The 23,502-nt window shown below is 40.0% G+C and overlaps 1 protein-coding gene across 1 annotated transcript in view; it reads left to right on the top strand.

Annotated features, from left to right (window-relative positions):
* The window catches only part of LOC149286253 (ephrin type-A receptor 7-like), a 237,041-nt gene that overhangs the window by 115,520 nt on the left and 98,019 nt on the right, over positions 1 to 23,502 (top strand). The window contains exons 3-4 of the mRNA XM_089494294.1: positions 10,769 to 10,924; positions 13,719 to 14,054. Of these exons, the coding sequence (XP_089350420.1) occupies positions 10,769 to 10,924; positions 13,719 to 14,054 (492 nt within the window). The remainder of the gene's footprint in view (positions 1 to 10,768; positions 10,925 to 13,718; positions 14,055 to 23,502) is intronic.

Genomic DNA, 23,502 nt, shown 5'->3' with positions numbered 1-23,502 from the left:
CATCATGCTTTGGGGCTGTTTTTCTGCAAAGGGACCAGGACGACTGATCCGTGTAAAGGAAAGAATGAATGGGGCCATGTATCGTGAGATTTTGAGTGAAAACCTCCTTCTGTCACGTCCTACCCAGGCTGCGGAGCTGCATATCTCGCTCTTGCTTCAGTTTCCTGTTTTGCTTCGATCCATTCCTGGATTTCTTTTTGCTCTGTTCTGATCTTCCATTCCTTGCTTCTGCTTCAGCTCTTTGCTTCAGCTTTGTTTCCTTTATAAGGTGTGCCCCACCCGTGTGTTCTGTTTGTCTTAGTCTAAAGGTATGTCTCAGTGCTATGTGTTTGGTTTACATGTTTGGTTTGTTTCGTACCACTGTCAGCAGGGATTAGCATTAGGACCCACCGTCATTGGAGTACTTTGGCGTAGTGGTGGGCTAAGCATACTATGGCCATATGATGTGACGGAATCTCCAATTGTTATCATAGTTCTAGGCTAGTTTCTGTATTCATGTTTGTCTGTCTCTTATGTACCTTTGCCCTTCTTCCTTGTATCATCTGAGGATTCTGGTTCCTCTCTTCTCTCCCCATGTCCTTTTCAATATGGCCTATCCTTGCTTAAAGGAGAAGTGTCCGAGGATTCCGGCTCCTCACTCCTTCCCCTATGTTCCCTGTCCTTTGTTGTGCCCTGTATCATGTATATCTTGTCTAGTAATATTTATTCCTTGTCTCGTTCACTGTAGTGCCCTGTAACATGTATGTCTTGTCTGGTTATGTTTCGTGCCTGGTCTCCCTGTCCCTTGCTTGTTATGTTTCCGCTATATCCTTTGCTTAGCTTCCATACTCCCTGCCTGCAGCATCCTGCACTTGATTCCAGTGATATGTTTCATGCCTGCTCCAGGGTGCCTGCAGGATATCACTTCGTTTCCTTTTGGACTACATCTGCTGCTATATTAGGGCGCTGGTATGTGGCTGCACAACCCTAGGTGCTCAACACCTGGGTGAGTGTGGTTGCCCTGCAACCAGGCCCTGTCCAACTCCACTACTGCACCGTAACTCCTGCACACAATCTTTGAGCATGCTGGGTCTTTCAGTCATCAGCATGGACCCAGTCCGTGATACTTCCATCAGCAAGGGCATTGAAGATGAAACGTGGCTGGGTCTTTCAGCATGACAATGATCCCAAACACACCGCCCGGGCCTACGAAGGAGTGGCTTCGTAAGAAGCATTTCAAGGTCCTGGAGTGGCCTAGCAAGTCTCCAGATCTCAACCCCATAGAAAACCTTTGGAGGGAGTTGAAAGTCCGTGTTGCCCAGCGACAGCCCCAAAACATCACTGCACTAGAGGACATCTGCATGGAGGAATGGTCCAAAATATCAGCAACAGTGTGTGAAAACCTTGTGAAGACTCGGTCATTGCCAACAAAGGGTATATAACAAAGTATTGATACAAACTTTTGTTATTGACCAAATACTTATTTTCCACCATAATTTGCAAATACATTCTTTGAAAATAAGACAATGTGATTTATGGACTTTGTTGTCTCATTCTGTATACCTATGGTGACAATTACAGGCCTCTCTCATCTTTGTAAGTGGGAGAACTTGCACAATTGGTGGCTGAGTAAATACTTTTTTGCCCCACTGTACCTGCCAACATTCAAATGGTTAAAGAGGTACAGGCTTGTTTTAAGGGTATGGTTAGAGGTGTGACTTTAGGACTTTACCAAGCCTTTTTTTTTTGCCCCGTGGACCGCTGGCCAACAGAGCCATACACTCAGCAGATGAGTTGCTTCCGCATGTATCTTGTGATGAAATATGATATTATATACTAGTGTTCTGCTGCAGTACATCATTATGTGGCTGGACGTGTAATGAAGGCTGATGGTTCTGCCCCTAGACCCTCCTCTAGCCATGCTCCCACTGCCTAAAACCATGCCATCAACAAAGGTGACTAACTTTGGGAATCTAAAATCGTGGTATGTTCAAACCTTGGGTTACCTCTGTGGGAGTGTATATAATTCATTAAGAAATTCATTTTTTTCTCTGCTTATATGCCGTATTTGCTCGATTATAAGACGACCCCCCCAAATCTGAATATTAATTTAGGAATAAAAGAAAAAGCCTGAATATAAGATGACCCTATAGGAAAAAAGTTTTACCAGTAAATGTTAATTCATCTAAACTATTTTTTTTAATAAAAGCTATGATTGAGAAAAATATTTTGGTTTTATTTCCTTCTATTTTCCAACCTGCCCCCCAGTTATGCACATCTGCCCCAGAAATGCCTTATACCCCCTATATGCCACTGTGCCCCATGATATGCCTTTCAACCCTCTAAATGCCACTGTGCCCCATGATATGCCTTTTAACCCTATATGCCACTGTTCCCCATGATATGCCTTTTGACCACCTATGTGCCACTCTGCCTCCAGAAATGCCTTATACCCCTATATGCCACTCTGGCATTTAGAGGGTTAAAAGGCATATTATGGGGAAGAGTGGCATATAGGGAGGTTTAAGGCATTCAGGAGGCAGTGGCGTGTAGAGGGTTAAAAAGGCATTTCTGGAGGCAGAGTGGCATTAAGGGGGTTAAAAGGCATTTCACAGAGCACTCTGCCTCCAGAAATGACATATGCCCCCCATTTAACACTCTCTCCCCCTCCCTCCTCCAAACTTACCGGTGCTTCTGAACTCCCTGTCATGTAGCCGGGGTAGATTGTAGATCCCACGCACTTACGCTGCAGCCGGAAGGAGGCGTGGCTAGCAGCGGGGGTTGTCTGCGTCCATCGCGCAGACCTTCCCCGACTGTCAGAGATCAGAATTCCCCGCACCGGTGTAGACATCTACACGCTGCCCCAGCTACACACCGGGGACTCAGAAGTACCGGTAAGTGGGGCGGTAAGACCAAATTCTATTTCTGCCATTCAGGGACACAATGTGAAGCGCATGAGATCACACCCACAGGTGTATATATGTGTTAGGCATGCATTTTAACTAAATAATATGTACTTATCTCTTTGAAGTAAAGACTATGATTTAAATATGATTTCAAAATAACAGCTATTACTATAAGCCCCTGCTGCCAATAAATATATAAATATTAGATCCTGCTGCCGATATATATTAATATTAGCCCCTCTGCCAATAAATATTAATATCAGCCCCTGCTGCTGATATATATATATATATATATATATATATATATACATATATATATTAGACTCTGCTGCCAATATATATATAAATATCAGACCCTGACGCATATATATATATATGACCCTGCTGCCGATATATACCGTATTGGCTTGGATATAGGCCGCACCCGCATATAAGCCGCACCCTAAAAGTTAGGTGCTTTTTCAATGAAAAAGGTTTCTGCCCCCCCGAGATATACTGCGACTCTGTCCCGAAGATGTCCCCCCCGAGATATGCTGCCACTCTATCCCCCCGAGATATGCTGCCACTCTACCCCCCGAGATATGCTGCCACTCTATCCCCCCCGAGATATGCTGCCACTCTATCCCCCCTCGAGATATTTTGCCACTCTGTCCCCAAGATGTCCCCCCCCACACCAGACTTACCGGTGCAGACTCCACGGGGTCTTGCGGGGCCGGCGGGGGACATCTACACTTCAACATAACACTTCAACTTCCAGTGCCGGCACTTCCGCCGTGAGAAGTACCGGCAAGGAAGATTGTTCACTCAGACGTTCACCGGCAGCGGCGATGCGAGCAGAAACAGCCTCCGCTGCCGGCACGTCTGCAAGATGTGCTTTAAAAATCTCCCTTGCCGGGACTCCCCCCGTGGGAATTCCCGGCAAGGGATATTTTTAAAGCACATCGAGCAGACGTGCCGGCAGCGGAGGTTGTTCACGCGCATCGCCGCTGCCGGTGAACGTCTGCGCGATGGGCTTGGACAATCTCCCGTGCCGGCACTGCCCCCGTGGGAAGTGCTGGCAGAGGAGGCTGTCTCGGCGTATCCGAGAGTAGGATACAGGTCCCCTGCACCCCTGCGGGGGATCTGTATCCTAACCCTGCTGCCTGCCCGGCGCTACACCCCGAATATAGGCCGCACCCCCACTTTAAAGACTTAAAGTGGGGGGGAAAAGTGCAGCCTATATTCGAGCCAATACAGTATGAATATTAGCCCCTGCTGTCAATATATATAAATATTAGACCCTGCTGCCAATATATATAAACATTAGACCCTGCTGCCAATACATGTTCCTTGGGCCCCACTCCACGCTCCCAAGCATGCAATCATGTGAAACATAGCATTGCAGGTATAGATCAACAGAACACACAAGCCCAGCATTTCAGGTATGGATCAACTGGAAATCACATGTAAACTCAGCACTGAGGGTATAGATCAAATAAACACATGGAAACAGCATTGCAGGTATTGATCAACTGAATAAGACATTCAAACCCTGTATTTGCAGGTATACATAAATAATGTATGGAAACATAGCATTGCAGATATGGATCAACAGAATAACACACAACCCCAACTTTGCAGGTATAGATCAATTGGAATTCACATAAAAACACAGCATTAAAGGTATAAATAAAATCCCCTAAATTACAGGCATAGATCACAGGTTGCACAACCCAAAGCCAGCGCTGGCGTCCACACTGCTCACATAGAACCTGACAGCACCCAGATAACACACATATGACTTGCCATGTTTGTCTCCAAACAGCCGAGCATGAGTCAACTTTGTCCACAAACAGCCCGACCTATGCCATTTTTGTCCCATAAACACCCTGCCTGTGCCATCTGGGTCCCAAAGGCTCAAACACCCTGCTTGTGTCATCTTGGTCCCAAAGGCTCAAACACCCTGCTTGTGCCATCTTTTCCTTTCCACAAATCAATTATAAATCTATGATACACACAAACACTTTTACAGTCACTCACTAATTCACACTTTCATTCACATAATTCATTCACACAATCATTTATTCTCTCACTCATTCACACAAATAATTTACACATATTCATTAATGCATTCTCACAGATTCATTAATTCTCTTCCTCATTCAGACAATTCATCCACACATTAATTCATACTCTCCCTCATTCAGACAATTCATCCACACATTAATTCATACCATCATTCATTCACACAAATCATCCACATTATTTATTTCATTCTCTCACTCATTCTTACTCTTTATTTCAATATCCTCTTTCTCACTATCTATCCTCCCTCCCCCCTTTATCACTATCTACCCTCTCTCTCTTCTCACTATCTACTGCCTCTCCCTCCCTTCTCACTATCTACCCCCTCTCCCTCCCTTCTCACTATCTACCCTTTCTCCTTCCCTTTTCACACAAATAATTTACACATATTCATTAATGCATTCTCACAAATTCATTAATTCTCTCCCTCTTTCAGGCAATTCATCCACACATTAATTCATACTCACTCATTCAGACAATTCATCCACACATTCTCTCACTCATTCACACATTAATTCATACTATCACTTATTCACACAAATCATCCACACATTGTTTATTTCATTCTATCACTCATTCACACAATTCATCCACACATTCTCTCACTCATTCACACATTAATTCATATTATCACTCATTCACACAAATCATCCACACATTGTTTATTTCATTCTATCACTCATTCACACAATTCATCCACACATTAATGATTTCATTCTCTCACTCATTCACAGAATTCATCCACATGCTAATTAATTCATTCTCTCACTCATTCTCACTCTTTATTTATTTTAATATTCTCACTACCCTCTTTCTCACTATCTACCCCCTTCTCACTGTTTACCCCCTCTCTCTTCTATCTACTCCCTCTCTTTCCCTTCTCACTATCTATCCCCTCTCCCTCCCTTCTCACTATCTACCCCCTCTCCCTCCCTTCTCATTATCTACCTTCTCCCCCCCCCTTTGTAGTTCACTTACCGTCCAGAAGTCCTGCTGGGGAGACTGAGGGGCGCCGAGCGGTTGCTGAAAACTTAATGAGTGACCACTCGACGTCCCTTCCTCTCCTCCGCGTAAAAAAAAGACAGCGTTTCGATTCCGGGACAATGCATTGTCCCGATTAAGGCTGCCCGGGACCTGGGACTTAAAGTCACCTGGCACCCCATCAGCTCACTGCCTTCCTATGTCACTTATATGGAGGAGGTAGCCCTAAGAGACTGCGAGAAACCATTCTTCTGCAAACGCTACAAGAAGCAGAGCAGATTAGGAGTTGTGCCACTCTTGTATTTTAATGCCTGTGGCTTTAAAGCACGCTATAAAACATTTTTGTTTCTTTACTGTAAATGTGACATTACAGAACATTTCAACAATTCATTTTAATTTCAAGAGTAGCTGGTCAAGCATGTACACAATGGTTTACTGAGATATAGCTCTCTATTATATACTTGTTCCCGGTGGGTATTTACTTCTCTTTAAACTCATTTACATTAATGTAGCTGAACAATGTCAGACACAAAATTGTATGCAGGACACAAAATTGTATTATTGCATTTCAGATTGTATTGCACTGATAAACAATGGATTATGGATTCTATTGCCATGAGTTTATCCAAATGTATTAATTTTAATGCAGTTGTTTGCGTAATATATATATATATATATATATATATATATATATACACAGGGCCTGACTGGGGATGACTAAGTAGTTGAACATTAACTTTTTATTCACATGCAGTGTGTGTCTGCTAATATCCAGCCAGTGGCTGAATACTGCCAGACCTGATCTGCTGCTGGAGCAGCAGTATGATTAAGGATCTGGCCCTATTATCCACAGGCCCACTAGGCCCCCTTTTCTTCTATAATTGTATTAATTATTAATTTTTCATATTGTCTATTTTAATGTTATTATTACTCTTTTATTCCCCCTACCTTATTTGGCACACTATAAATAAAATGTTAGAAAAATAGAATTTGATGGCAGATAAGAACCATACAGCCCATCTAGACAGTCCATTGTTTTCCTGCTTTAAAGAGTATTAACATCTAAGCATCTGACCCTCTAATTTTAGTTTTAGATATAATTTTATAATAGTGAAGTACTGTACATGAACCTAATGTACAGTCATGTCAAATGAAACAGTGAGGCCATGTGTGAAAACCTAAGTGCATCCTTACTGCTTCCATAGGAATTAAAATCCCTGCAAACCTCAATGAACTTAGGCAACGTAAAGAAGAGTGGTCCAAATTCCTCTACAACAATGTGGGAGACTGATATACAGTTATAGTACATATATAGACGTCATACAGAAAACAATTATGTTGAGTTATTGGTGCTAAATGTGATTCCACTATCTATTGGATTATAAAGTGTAGTTAGTGTTTCACACATGGATTCTCCATTTTGGCTTTATTTTTGTTGAATAATTCATGACACAGTGTAATATGTCATGTGTTGTTGTTTATCTGAGGTTGTATTTACCTAATATTGAGACCTGCTAAGAGGGCTGTTATTATGTCCTGATAAGTAAAAACCATAGAATTCAAATAGGGTGCACTTTCTTTGATAATATAGTCACACAGACAAATGTATTTTATGCAATCCGGAAGACCAGCCCCAATATGCTTATAAAGTCAAAGCCACATGAGGACTAAAGTAGTATAATTTATTTTTTCCCATCCCCTGCTCTTTCATCCACAGACTACACAGTTTAGTTCTATTGAAAAAAATATATCTTATTACGTTTATTGAGTATACGAGACCATGGTATACAAATATGTTAAGATATTGTAAAAGCAGGGCAGTATAATTTCAAAAATGAAATGTTCCACATGTTTCTAAGATAAATAGTTTTTTGAAGGATTTTTTTAGCATATTGTCATTGATTTCTCAGTTTGTATTCCATGTTCTCGGCAGTAAACTGAAAATGTCTGTCTGGATCAGCTTTTTCAATGATGAATGAGTTGTTTGAAAAATGTAAAATGAGAATCACTGCTCAGGGACCATATGAAGTCTTTGTAGCTTGGTCAGTGGTTCTGTGATTGTATGACTGAATAATAAGTATATTCCCACCTTCAAAGAAACCGAAGGAGAAATATTCTATGCATTATTTTTGTCATTGTATTGCCCAGAACCTTTGGATTCAGTTTACTCAGACAATGGTTAAACTCTCTGATTCAAAGCTTTGTGATATATTTTTTTGGAAAGCAAACATTGGTATTGTACAAATATCACTTTCTTATGTACAGTAGAGGTTTTGCTTAGCTGGCAAGTCTGTTTCCAGTGGATAGTAAATGTGGTTATTAGTGTTGTTGTCTAGACCTTTAAAAAGTGCCAAAAGAAAGTGCTTTTTACAAGCAATAGAATGAAGATTGCTTTCAACCTGAAAAATATGGATAGATACTGAACACCTGTTGCAAGGCTTAGTAATTCATGATTTGTTTTTACTTCCTCTGCTGTAAAGCATAACCGTTTGTTTTGCTATCACTGAATAAATGTTCAGTGAAAAGATTTGCTGAATGTTTGTTGGTTCTACATGATAGCACTATAAATTTGGGAACTTTTTTTGAATTGAAGGGCGAGAATAAAAATTTGGTATATTTACAGCACTGATAATTCTACAGGATGAATCTACTCTCAGACGGCAAAACGACTAATTTGTGAGCTTTAGGAATCCAGCATAATGGGATATGTGAGATATAGGTAAATTAGAGAGTGTGTGGTATTACATTATTACATGTTGGTCTTGGCAGCTCTTAAGGGAGGTGAAATCCAAATTTTGTAATCTAGGTAGATCACACAGTACATAGTAACAGGTTGAAGCATCTGGAGTCCTGACAGCCACTTGGTTTAAAAGCGATTTTGTAATTAGTCCATGCATGTTAAGTCTTAGTCAATAAATAACACTGAAGTAAATTATATTGTGCTTCATGGACATGCAGAAACAAAATTAACATCAAGCTGAGTGTTGACGACCAATCCGTGACATCTTTTGTGTCTACTGCATTTTAAGCTAATCAGAGCAAGATCTGAGCTGTTTCGCCAAGAGTATTTAGTCAATATGAAATACAAAAAATAAAAATTATATTCTATGTTACGGGTACAAAACATAACAATTTGATTTACAAAAACAGCATACAAAATCTGTAAGAATATGTATACAAACAATGCTTTATTTGTATACTTATTATATAGGCAAAAACATCAGTACCTTCAAATCCAGTCTGACCCATATTTAACACTTAAACATTTCTGTATTTCTGATAATGAACAGAGGTGCATTTATTAATGGTAATATTTTTCACTTTTTCATTTGTGGGTTTGATTACTGATATCATATATAAAAATCCAGAATATTGACTCAAGAGCCAATATAAAATGTAACAAAACTATTCTAGTGAGTAAACCCCAGTATGTAAGACATTTCCCTTTAAAATATTGTTGCCATTATACAGTCACTCCCTCCATGTAACCTGCCAATGAGCCATAGGGTGACAAAGTGCTGTCCATATGATAAATGACCTTTTGCTTGTTGCTGTGGAATGAGGCATTTTATTGTTTATGGGCGTATATTGTTTAGTGGGAGATTTGTAATGGATCCAGAGGGTGCTCTTATAGGTCCTGCATAGTTCACATGTAGTGATTATATGTACTGTATACAAAACAAAGCAAGAATTCGCCACATACCGAGCAAATTTTATTGAAAATAACTCATAAGCCACAAATATTGGGCATTCTGTCACACTATATACCCACATATTACTTAGCCCGCCACTACGTATAATAACGTATCCCAAGTTTGCAAATTTAGACTAAACAATATATGGCCATATAGTGTGTTGACCTAATGCTGTTTTAAAAGGAAAAAGTTGGTCACACCAAAGATTGTCAGCATTTACATATCAGCATTTTTTCACACTTGCCTAAAACATTTGCACAATACTGTGCATAGATACGTAGATACATTTTAACATACGATGAAGTCAGGACAAATGAAGTCATGAGCTTTGTAGAAATTGTGACTGGGAAGGCACTTCTATACTTAAGAGCTTACATACCATTAATATAGATCAGTATGGAACACAAACTCAAAAACCTTTTATTCATCTCCACATTTTGTGTTATCATGACAAAAAATAAATGGAAATACGAGTTTGTGTCTAAATGTATCTTAAAGCCCGTAAGGTCTGTCTTGGCAAATAATAATTGGCCATCTGCACATTATGCTTTTGTTAATATTTTATAATAGTTGATACGAGTGAAAACAAATATGCTGCATCCCTGTATGTTTACCCATAAAAAGGACATTGTAATAATGTGCTGACAAAAACCATTGTGCAGTTAGCTAGATTTGAGTCACCCATCATTACTGAAGGTGCATATTGATAAAATGACTGGTTATTAACATTGAGGACAGCTTTTAAGGTTGAGTGTTTTATAGGCTATACCTTGTAAACAGTTATTGCTTGCCTATGTGTGTTTGCCTGGAGGTATATACGTTGGGTCTGCAATGTTTCAACATATATTAATATATTCTTTTTTTTAATTAATAATGCATTTTTGGGGGTAAGGATATGTTTGGAAGATCTGTATTCTTGTATTTTATAGTTTTTATTCTATTTATTTCTGAAGTTTAGAATAGATTCAGAAGCCACCTCTTCCTCCACACAGTTAATGCTCCACTGGCTCAAGAGCTAGAGAGATGCCAGTACCCAGCAAGCTACCTGTTGTAGAACCATGGTGTATGCATTTATGTTTTGTATATGTAAACTTAATATGATGCACCATACACTAAATTTGCTTTACTGATCTCTTGCCACAGCTTGCCCCCCTGGGTTTTTTAAAATGTCCAGCCGACTCCAGCACTGTGTTCCTTGTCCACAGTTCAGCTACACTAATCAAGAGTCATCCACCGTGTGCACCTGCGAGAAGAACTTCTATCGATCTCCACTGGATTCTCCGGCCACAGCATGCACTCGTAAGTTGCTGAAAATGTCTTCATGCTAATACAAAAAAGAGTTACAAGTGCGTAGTGCTTACAACCATTTACTTTCTTCTGTTTTAAACCTAATGGGAATCTGTCAACACCTTTACCTACTGACCTTCACAGATTGTTACCAATCAGACCCATTTTTACTTATAACTTATCAGCATTCCTGGGAACTTCAGGACTCCGGCTTCCCGGAGCCTTCTCTTGTGGAACGCGGCCAGGACTGCCCACTGATGTCAGTGGGCTGTCCTGTGACATCGGTGGGAGGCCCCCTTGACGTCAGTGGGAGTTCCCTCTGAAGCCGGGAGCGTTCCCGCTGACGGTAGCGGGAAACACCCCGATTTAAAGGGACAGTGGCCGGAGAGCGACGCGTGTCAAGACCTCACTCCCGCGACCCGGAAGATTTGGGTCTTGACATCTGTACATACCGTATTTGCTCGATTATAAGACGAGGTTTTTTTCAGAGCAAATGCTCTTATAATCGAGGTCGTCATCTAATCAGACCTCAAAATGTCCGCTGGGGCCATGCCGCTTGCCGGGCTTTGGTCGCGAGCAGCAGGAGAACAGGAAGCTAGAAGAGTGTCACATAACTGTGCCTCCCCCCTCCTTCCTCTGGGGGCGTGGCCAGAGAAGTTGCCCGCACAGCCGGGCCCCTGCAGAAGTCTTCAAGTGAGAGATCTGCAGTTCAGGTAAGGGGGTTTGGGGGGGTTGTTTGAGCAAGTATGTGTGATTAATGGAATGAATATTTAAATGTTTGTGAATGAGTGTGTGATAGTATGGATCTGTAAGGGGGGTGGTGGTGGTAGCATGGCATAGGGAGGCTGTACTCAGACTCCTATCATCCCCAGGTTCCAGCATTTACTGGCTGCCTTGGCTTGATAGGAGTGTGATTGCTGTTAGCAGTTTTATATATATATATATATATATATATATATATATCTCCAGAAATGCCTTTTAACCCCCTATATGCCACTCTGCCCCATGATATGCCTTTTAACCCCCTATATGCCACTCTGACATATAGGGGATTAAAAGGCACATCATGGGGCAGAGTGGCAAATAGGGGGTATAAGGCATTTCTGGGGGCAGAGTGGCAACCCTGGGGGCAGATGTGCATAACTGGGGGGGCAGGATGGCAAATAAAAGGAAATAAAAAAAAAATATATTTTTCTCAATAATAGCTTTTATTAAATATGAAAATATTGTTTACATGAATTAATATTTACTAGTAAAACTTTTTTCCTATAGGGTAGTCTTATATTCAGGCTTTTTGGTTTTTTCCTAAATTAATATTTAGATTTTGGGGGGTCTTATAATCGAGCAAATATGGTAATTCAGAATGAAATGGGCACTAACATCTGAAATAATATTCATAAAAGCAATTTACTACTGGACAGTCACCTAAAATTTTTTATGTAAATAATAGATTTGGGCCCCGACCAACTCTTCGTGTTCGTCGTCGTGGGGAAAAAAATCTTCTTATTCCGTGAATATTCGCCCATTCCTGTGTTCGGTCCGGGCGAATGTTTGTGTACATTCTTCGTGTTCGTTTTTTTTCTTCATTTTTTGTCAAAGGGGTCAATATGGGGCTAACGCGGTACGCACTATGCAGCAGCTTTGGCACCAGTATTTTAAAGGTCCATACAAGCAAGTCTATTGGTCGCCAGCAAACCTCCTCTGCCATGAACCAATGAAGTGTACCTGCAATTCATTGGTTAATGGCAGACGAGCCCCCTGCCGGCGACCAATAGTCGCTCATACAGACTTTTAAAATCCTGCTGCCGCAACTTGGCCATGGAAGACCACTGGTCTCCCCGCTCCAAGATTTAACTGTGGTCTCCCCGGGCCAAGTTCCACGGTCAGGAGTTACAGGGCCGTTCAAGCGACCAATTGGTTGATGCCAGAGGATGCCCCTGCAAGCGACCAATCGAGTCACTCTTACGGCTTTTAACTCCTGACAGCGAACCTACGGATTCCCGCTCCTATTAACCCCTGCAATGCTGCATTGATAAGGTAGGCTAGATGGGGAAGGGACCAGGGAGATTAGTAAACGAAGACGAATATTCTTCATGTTGTGTGTCTTCATCTTCGTATACGTTTTGCCGCCGCCATGTTTGTATGTTCGGTATTTGGGCTGAACAACGAAAACGCACCCTTCGTGTTCGTTTTCATGTTTGCCCGAATACAAATGCACAAATCTAGTAAATAATAAAAGTCAACTATAAGAAGTTTTTAATCAGCGTGGATGTACACATGTATGGTAGGATGATTAAATGCTATGTAAATCTTAGTATATCTGTCACTTTATTCTTTCCACAAGTTAAAACACATAGAAAAAAGAGGCCTTTTTTTCATTTTCTAAGGCAACATATCAGCGATATACCATCAACTATCCACCAATAATGTTCACACACATAAACAGTGAACCAGGTGCTGTGGAATCAATCCTCTCTGACAACCAATCCAGTGAGGAGCTTATTCAACACGGGAGGAGTCCTGCAGCACTATAAAAACCCCTCAGACTGTGACCACTTTATTCCAGTGTTCCTGTATGTCCTTGGACTCCAGATTCCTGTTCTTCTATGCTTGCCTTGCTACAGACCCTTTTTTGGATTCTTTGGTGTTTTGACCTTTGGCTCTCCTATTGGACTACCCCACTTATCTGTTTCCTGACCCTAGCTTGGTCTGCTGTTTTCTCTGATTGCTTCTCATGCTACAAAACTACCTTGATGTCTTATCAAGAACAGCCTAAATATTTTTTTAATTCTGTTCCCTACTCTAGGTCCGCCATCTGCTCCAAGAGACCTGGTTTACAGCATTAAGCAGACAACAGTGATTTTGGAATGGAACGAACCACTGGACACTGGTGGTAGGGGGGACCTCACTTACAATGTCTTCTGTGACAGATGCTCTGTGGCATTCCACCAGTGTGAGGCTTGTGGCAGCAGTGTTGGCTTTGTACCGCAGCAGAATGGATTGGCCGATCGAACTGTTACCTTGGTGAATTTGTTGCCCCACATTAATTATTCCATCCGAGTGGAGTCTGTGAACGGAGTGTCTGATTTCAGCCTATTTTCTAAGCAGTTTGCAGAAATTAACATCTCAACCAGCAATGCAGGTACTGTAATTTTAATCAAATATTGAATCAAGCCCAATGCATCTGGCTTGTAGATTGAAATACAGCTGTCTAGAAACATTATGTGAAAATGAGAATTGTAGGTAAATGATGAGAAAGATCACTGTTTAACAAAAAAGGCAAACTATAGATACTGGTAAAGTAGCAGAAAACTCTGAGCATCATGAATTAAAACATACTATTCAATACAAGCATACAAAAGATGAACTATAAACATACAAGCCAGAACTGAAGACGTAGTAGTTTCTCTGATCTTTTTAATTTATATTCATAAGTAGGGGTGTAAAATGAATTATAATAAAAATCTCACAGTTACAGGCCGTGAATATCTAGGGTAGAAACTGTTAAATCAAAATAGGTTCATTTAAGGCATTCTGTGTCCATACAGCATAGGACGCCAGACAAGGTAATAGTGCGTAATTCACAATCTACAGTCTATTTCAAATAATTGTCTAGAGGAATGTGAAGGATCCATGTCTTCTGTAATAGGTAAGTCCATTTCACAGCATCTCAACACTTGCACTACCTTTTTGATCCTTTACAGTTTGATTTGTACCAGAGTGTATAATGTCACTCTTCACAAATTACCCAACTGCATTCATTTTCTCGCTGAAGACTAAAGATGGTTTTGTGAAACCCGAAAATACAGGACATTGTTGAAATGGCTTTTAAAGCACTAGGTTTAAATGCACCTTTTATTTTAACCAATGTCTACAAATGGGTTGATGTATGTGTTTGAATATGTTTGCTGCGCCTAGTTTTCTCTGGACTTTTACACTTTTAAGATGAAGGGCAAATTATATTTCAAAAGCAACTTTTTGTTGCATTGTCAAATGTCATTAAAGGTATTTACCATAGTCAACAGCATGTTTTTTTACAATGGGGTTTTCTTTTATTATAGAGACATTTATTTTTTTCATTCTACAAAATATATTATACATATAAAAAAAAAATATTTTGTTTAAAAAAACAAAACAGCTGAGTTCTCATATTGTCTGAACTTTGAAAACACAATTTAAAATAATTGTTGTACAGCTTAATTGTTAATCTATAGCAACAAGGAATTTTTCAAAAGATAAGTGTAAACAAAAATGCTTAGGTGTCAAATGATATTGATTTGAAACGTTACCCTCATTTGTTGCCTAGTGAAAAGAAAAAAAAGAGTATACAACATGGTACGTCTGTGAGATTCTTGTTTCTGTGTTTGTAGAGTGGAAGTGACAACAGCACGGATCCTCTTGGGAACATTAAGGCTCCCCTGTGCCACAAGGGCTACATGTGTTAAGGTTACATGTTGTAATGCTTTAAATTGTAAGCTCCAATGATCAGAATTCTTCACGCCTTTTGTGTATTACGTTTAAATCTTCATTGTACACTGCTGTTGAATGTGTTGTTCCTACACAAATAAAACATACTTAAGATAATAACAAAGAGAAAATTAATTGTGATGAAGGCCTAAGGCAATCAATTAAATTTTAGATCTTCCCCTTTAGCTGACATATGGCATATGCAGGTTTTGAGTGTGGTAACCAGCAGCTATAATTAATTGTGGAAGTAAAAGTAAACAGGAATGACTAAGCAGGAAGGACAAGAGATGGAGCTTTGGTTGGTCATTGATCATATTACTTTATTTTCATAGTGATGGCCAGTTTCAGGATGCATTAGGTGCAATCTGTGTGTCCTTGGGTCTCCACTTTGCTCCTTTTCCATTACACTGCCCTCCTACTGCACACCTACTTTAGGTTGTTGAGTGATAGCCTGCCCCTATCCTAGGCTAGCTCTGCCTCACATGGGACTAGCCCTGTCCATAGAGTTACCCTACACAGCCCCCTGCAGGGATAGCCCTTTCCTGAAAGAAGGTGAGCTCCGGGTAGCCTACCCTGGGAAGTTTCCAGGTATGCTCATAATCCTTGATATATTTAGATACAGTAGGATTTTTGGTCTGTTTATTAGAAGTTGGAGTATGTGTTTCTAATGGAAAATGCAAGCACTTCTCATGGGTTACGTCCAGATAATGTTATGCATAGATTTTCAGATGGATGTATGGTAACTTGCATTGAATTTTCCACAAAGCATGAGTATGGAATGTGACTCATAAGACAATACTTTTACAGGAAATAATGTTAAACATGGTCTAGTTCAAGATAGACCATGCGTCCAATCAAATAACATAAACCAAAAATAAAAAAAATGCTCCTCAATATGTGCCATAACAATTTTGGATAAACTGCTGAAAAGTCTGTGACCCACCTTGAACATTCACTTCTCTTTCAGAGGATGCCTCATCTTTTGACTTTAAATGTGACACTTTTTCCTGTAATGGAAATCTTGGGCATACAGTTAGATGCAGAAGACTTTTGCTTTGGACGGGATAATGGTTACTGATCAGCTCAGAAGGATGGGTCCTGATATGACACCACACATGAGATACATAGTTGGTATACTGGATCCATGTTGCCAACTATGAATGCCAAACTGTTTGGCACTTAAAGGGTTAACTACTGGGAAAGTGGGTGAGAGGCATTGGTAAGCTCTACTTACCAAGGGTTTTTTAAAATTAAATTTTAACCCTGAAGGCATGGAATGGGAGGCACAGGATGGAGTTACTTATTTTCTGTGCCTTCCCCGCCCCCTAAATCATGGGATTAATGGTTGGGTTGGAGTATAGGTAGGCTGTATAGGATAGGCCCAAGAGTGAAATTGAGTTTTATTAATAATAATAATAATAATATACTCCTGGTGGTTTAAGTGTTGCAATAACATTATGGCACTGTTTTAGAAACCATAAGCATCAGAGCATTCTGCGAAAACATAGCAGAGTGTGCTGAGCACTTGTCTGAAGAAGAGCTTTGATTGAATGCTTTTCCTTGATTGATTGATTTTCTAATTAATGTTTATAGTCACAATCGGTTTAGATAAGCCCATTAAAAGTAGTAGATTAATGCCTTCTTCATTACCTTGGTCAATAGTCTCCATCTGCTTAATCTTTCTTGATTACTATTATTATTGTCATAACATTTAATGTAATTAAGTCCTTGGAATAGCCACTATTAGAGTGTTCTGCACATTATGCTAAAGAGACTCTATGAATTATGGTTTGGTTGCAACTGTCCTAAAAACAAAAAAGACTTCACTCCTCTGCTCTGGCAGCTCTTTAAGTAGCAAAGCAATACATACATACATAACAAAATATTTGAACAATTTTACTTTTTTGAGGTTCTTCGCCGGCACCCCTCTAGAGACGGGCAGTAATGTCCACCGCTAGAGGTACATGCTCGGTTGGGGAGATCAAAGATCTGTTAATGCAGACCTCCGATCCTGCTCCCTTGTTAAGTGCGCGGCAACTGCTGCCTTAATGTCAGATCCCAGTGCACAACACTGAAGCCACGCCCCACCTCCTTCCGCGCTCACGGTACCGGAAGGACAAGACACAGAAGAAGAGTCAAGAGGAAGAACGAAGGGGAGGAGGAAAGGTGACAGAAATAAGGTGATAGCATAGATGTGTAAGTGTAGGGGGGTAGCATGGCATAGGGAGGCTGTAATTAAAGTCTAGACAGCCAGGACATGCTGGAACCTGGGCATGATAGGAGTGTGATTGCTGTTAGCAATTATATATATTTATTAAAAGTAAGTAACACACCAAAACTGAACATAAACATTCAATAACAATATTAATATATATATATATGATTGCTTACAGCAACCACACTCCTATCATGCCCAGGCAACCAGTACATGCTAGAACCTGGGCATGATAGGAGTGTGATTGCCCCTATCATACTAAGTCAGCCACTACATGCTGGAATCTGGATATGCCTGGGCATGATAGGACTGTGATTGCTGTTTACAATTATATATTGATTTGTTTGTCTAATTTTGGTGTGTTACTTACGTTTATTAAAAGTATTTTGTTGTTTTTTTTTAAGGTAGGGGGTCATTTTCGGGCAAGAGAATTGCTGAATTTTCAGTCCAGAATTTTCATTTTGGTGCATCTGAAGTGGTAGGCCTACACCAAATCAATGTTTGGCTTAGTATATAGTGATAGGGGTCATGCTGCATTATTGTCAATTTCTGCCTCAGTATATAATGATAACAGTTATGCTGTCAATGTTTGTATAGCGATAGAAGCTATGCAGTTTTAAAGTGTGTGTGTGTTTGGGGGGTGCCACATACAGGATCCGCCCCAGGTGCCAAATACTCTAGGTATGCCCCTGTTGAATTGCCCAATTTTTTTACATGGGAAAAAAATCAGTAGGGCATATATTACCACAATATGGTAATTAAGTAGTTAATATTAGTTTGTGAAAACAAATGCAATGCATTTTTTAATGGGGGCTAGCCACATATGTAGGTCGGGCTCCCCTGAAACACCTTACATTTGTATAGGGGTAGGAGGGAATATGACAGGCTGTGGGTTTGCATAAACACTGCTCCAGTGACCCAGATATTGCATAGTATAAGCCAGAGAACCAGTGGTTCATCTACCAGAGATTTCCCAGGTATGCATTGGCCCTAAGATATGCCTGCAAGCAGCTACTCTTTTTGCCCAGTGGTAAAGATGTAATTAAATATTCAAATCGATCTATTCCAATCCCTGTTTCTTTTTTAATAATCATTAATAGGTTGGGTCACTATAGTTTTTTTTTGTCCAGATGCATTCCATACATGACCCTTGCACTGCTTACTGGGAATAGACCAGACATAAATAGACTGACTCCAACTGTGTTCAAAAGGCTGCAGCATTTTATTAAACAATGCAATATGCTTAATCTTAAAGAGAGAATGCAACACTTTTCAACTATTCTTTTAAACTTCATTTACTGTAATCATTAATTAGAAAATTGCTCACGTTCCAAACTATAAGAGCCCAGGTCCCTGTTCAAAACCACCTATATCAATGTCACACAGAATACCACCGGCCGTACACACTATTCAAGTATGGCTCTTACCATAGTGCCAACTACAACTTTGTCAACTTTGTTCAACATTCGATCTAGGTTGCCCCAGGCAAACTAACCAGTCCCCTCCCATTCCTCTTACATACAGAGTCCACGAGTAAACAAGAAAACACTGTATTAAAATTACCAACACGCATTCTGCTAAGCTGTGCACTGTTAAATAAGAGTGGGTGCTCACAGTGCAAAGCTGGACTTAGCAACCGCAGAAAGTCCCTTTGCAAGTCCATCCCAGTGCTCAGTAGGAACAGCAACATCGAAGGTCAGTGCCAGGGCAGCTGGGCATGCTGCACCATGAATTTGTAATTCTGATGACACATATTGTTAAAATAACGGAAATATGAATAAATTAAAAACTTAATTAAGTGTCATTTAAACACAGTTAACAAGATGGATATCAGCTGTGCATGTTAAATCTAAGAGCATGTGAACACCGCTTTCTGACACTTTCCTTGGAAAACAGTCCCTGATGTAGTAAAATGCACTGCAAAGCAATCAGAGAGGAGAATGGCTCGTTTGTTCTGTATTTGATTGCAACAGATGGAAGTCACTTGGAAAACAGAATAACATCTGATGGTGCAGATGCAGAAGAATCTTTTCAAGACAATTTTGAAAAGTTCAGATCAGCTAATTTGAAGAATAGACTGGTTTATTAGGCTTGTCGATTCTTGCGCAGAGGCACCTTCTAATGTAGTGTCCTATGGGGATAAATAAAAGCACTTGCTTTTTTCTTATAGAACAGAGCAAATGTAACTATGACGTTACTGAAAATTAAATCATATTACACCATTTATTATTGCTAATATCAACCAAGGATTTTAACTAGCAGAGAGACAGAAATTGGTTAGAAAGAAAGCAGACTTTTTATAGAAGGTATAACTCCTTTTTTTATTCCCACCAGTGACAATAAAGATAATATATAGCAAATATGTTTCAAGTAGAACACAATTCGAGGTGTCTACCACTCTGTGGTACTTTCTTAGTACACATACTCAGTAGCACTCCCACTGAAGTCAGTGAAGCACCAGCCATTCACATGTACTATAGCAAAACATCAGTGTTTAACCCCTTCGTGACAAAGGCTGATTTTACTTTTTGTACCCTTCGTGACAATGGCCTTTTTAACATTTCTGCGCTGCTTGTGTTTAGCTGTAATTTTCTTCTTTCCCGTTTACTGAACCCACACACATTAGATATTGTTTTTTTCAGGACAAGAAGGGCTTTCTTTAGATGACATTGTTTTGATTGTATCATATTATTTACTACTAAAAAAAGTATAAAATATGGTGAAAAATTTAGAAAAAAATGACTGTTTCTAACTTTTAGTTGAAAAATCTTTTACTCATCTATAAAAGGTAATGAAAAAACCTGCTAAATGGATTCTACTATTTGTCCTGAATTTAGAAATACCCAATGTTTTTATGTTTTTTTGCTTTTTTCTACCCATTATGGGGCAATAAGTACAGGTAGCGTTTTGCTATTTCAAAGCCATTTTTTCCAAATCTGGTAATTCTTCCCCCCATGTGCCATTTCGGGTATCTTTGAACCCGGCCAATGCAATTTACCCCATCAAATCATATATTTTTGAAAACTAGACAGCCCAGGGTATTCTAAATGCTAGTATTTTAACTCTTTCCATGCACCATATCTACCACCAGTTTTTGTCAAACTTTGTGGTAGTCATTTTTTTGCATTTGTTTTGTCACACACATTTTACTTCAGGTATGAATTTAAAGGTTCTCGTTTATGTCACTATCACAAAACACCCCAATATGTGTTCAGCAACATCTCCTGAGTACAGCGATACCTCACATGAATGATTTTGCCTGGCTGTTTGGGGGCAAATGGGCCACATTTGGGGCATGCGCATTTTTCAATGTTGAACTTTGGCATTTGGGGATCCACTGCCTATGCCCTATTTGGTACATCTTTGAGTCGGGCCATTTCAGTGTGCCCAATAAACCCATATATTTTTGAAAACTAGACACCCCAGGGTATTTCAAATGCTAGTATTTTAACTCTTTTCATGCACCATATCTACCACCAGTCTTTGTCAAACTTTGTGGTAGTCATTTTTTTGCATTTGTTTTGTCACACACATTTTACTTCAGGTATGAATTAAAAGGTTCTCGTTTATGTCACTATCACAAAACACCCCAATATGTGTTCAGCAACATCTCCTGAGTACAGCGATACCTCACATGAATGATTTTGCCTGGCTGTTTGGGGGCAAAAGGGCCACATTTGGGGCATGCGCATTTTTCAATGTTGAACTTTGGCATTTGGGGATCCACTGCCCATGCCCTATTTGGTACATCTTTGAGCCGGGCCATTTCAGTGTGCCCAACAAAACCATATATTTTTCAAAACTAGACACCACAGGGTATTTTAAATGCTGGTATTTTAACTCTTTGCATGCACACATTTTACCACCAGCATGTTTTCAAAGTTTGCAGTAGTATTTTTGTGTGTGTATTTTTCCCACACACACCTACTTTATGTATGAATTTACAGCTCCTGGTATATGCCGCTGTCACACGACACCCTATAATGTGTTCAGCAACATCTCCTGAGTACAGTGGTACCCCACATGCATGGGTTTGTCATTTTTGTGGGAACTAAAAGGCCACATTTGGTACGTGTGCATTTTTCTAATTGGAAATTAGGTGTGTGGCCATCCTTCCCCCGGTGTTAATTGGGACGTTGTTGAACCTGGCCAATTCAATTTACCCCATCAAATCATACCTTTTTTAAAAGTAGACACCCCACGGGCATTTAATATGCCAGTATTTTAACTCTTTCCATGCGAGAATTGTTTTAAGCTAATATGCTAATTTTAGGACTTGCTCACAAAAATATATTTTTTATATATATATATATATTTTTTTTTGCCTTTTTTTTTTATTTTTTTAACATTTTTTTTCAACTTGAAGGTTCCCCTGATAGTGACATCAGTGGGAAATTATTTTTACATTTTACTGGTTTTTTACTATTTTTTTTCTAATTATTATTAATTTTATTTTATTTTTAATTTATTTTTTCTAATCTGAGCTCCATTGACTTGCATGGTGAATGCAGTACCTGTATTCAACCTGCAAGTGGAGCCAAAGTTCTCTAGATGGTCTGGACCATCTAGCGAACTTTTAAAATTTGTTGGTTCCTGTTACAGGGCAGCGGCCATCTTGCTTGATGGCGAAGATCATCGGCAGCTGCGGCTGTGACCGCTCTCCGGAGCGGTCACAGCCCATCGAAAGGTAAGTGTTTGGTGTCGCTGGATGCCTCCTGATCGAGGCATTCCAGCGACACCATTTAAGTTTAGGAGGCGATCATCGATCGCCTCCTAAACGCTTTTAAAACGGGCGTCCGCCGCCATACAAAGTATGGCGGATGTTGACGCCCCGTGGAGGGGCCAGAGATGGCCCCTTCGTTCCGATCGCGGCGTTGCTGAATGCCTCGAGGTCGAGGCATTCAGCAACGTTTTTTGGGTGCAGAAAGCGAAAACAGATCGCTTTCTGCACCCGTTTAAAGACGTGCCGGTCCTGGCACGTCAATTGTCGTAAAGCACATGCTTTTCCGTGTCGTGCCAGGACCGGCAATTGTCGTTAAGGGGTTAAATAGCATTAGAACCAATAGCATGAGCCCCAAACAGCTTGTCGGTACCATCTTTAGGCCCCAAACAGCCCTCTGACTGAATCACATTTGCACAAGGTCTTACTATATTTGTAATAAACATAAACAAGGGGATTGTGCACTTATTAAACCAATGTGCAAACAAGATTAAAACATGGCACCTTCATTCTCAGAACGCAGGATCCATACACATGTAAAAAAGAGCAAAAACAAATATATAGTGCAATGTGTTTAAAACAAATAAAGTGCTGTTATGATTTGAGATAATGACTGATTTCAGAGATGTTCCCTGCTGATAGAATACGCACGTGGAGGTTGCTGTATTCTTTTAAACAGACCAGGACTTATTACTCGGAGCAAAAAGTAGGAGATGAGGTAAGCATTAAAAATTGTATATATTACATTTTTTTGAGATTGATTATTTTTTTTTTATTCAATGCATTCTGATATCCTCCACATGCATAAAGAGATTTATCAGAATGTTGTTTCCCCGCCCCCCATCTAATTGCATTGTAGACTATGCATTCAATGGATCAGTTGGGACTATGGATGCTGGGACAGGCTAGAGTCCCTGTATAGAGACACCTGGACTCATGGGAAGTGGACACTTAAGCCTCTGTCAGAAGGGTAGCTGTCAGAAGATGCCTTACTACCAATATCAATGTATCATGCACGAAAAATAATCTAAACTTTGCTTACATGCATCGATTGGTAATTATGACATAAAAGGTGCCCCGTACATGTCAAAACCTCTTATAAATAAAAACCCATGCTGTTCCCACTTAGGCAAGCAGTCATACTGTTCATAATGTGTTGCCTCATTCAAAATAACTGCTGAAGCGGAA

This window comes from Sceloporus occidentalis, unplaced genomic scaffold (assembly GCF_023333645.1).
Source record: "Sceloporus occidentalis isolate IW3139 unplaced genomic scaffold, rSceOcc1.0.p SCAF_71, whole genome shotgun sequence".
In the NCBI taxonomy this organism is placed as follows: domain Eukaryota; kingdom Metazoa; phylum Chordata; class Lepidosauria; order Squamata; family Phrynosomatidae; genus Sceloporus; species Sceloporus occidentalis.
Note: the sequence above shows the minus strand (reverse complement) of the source record. Positions and strands in the feature narration are given on the sequence as shown.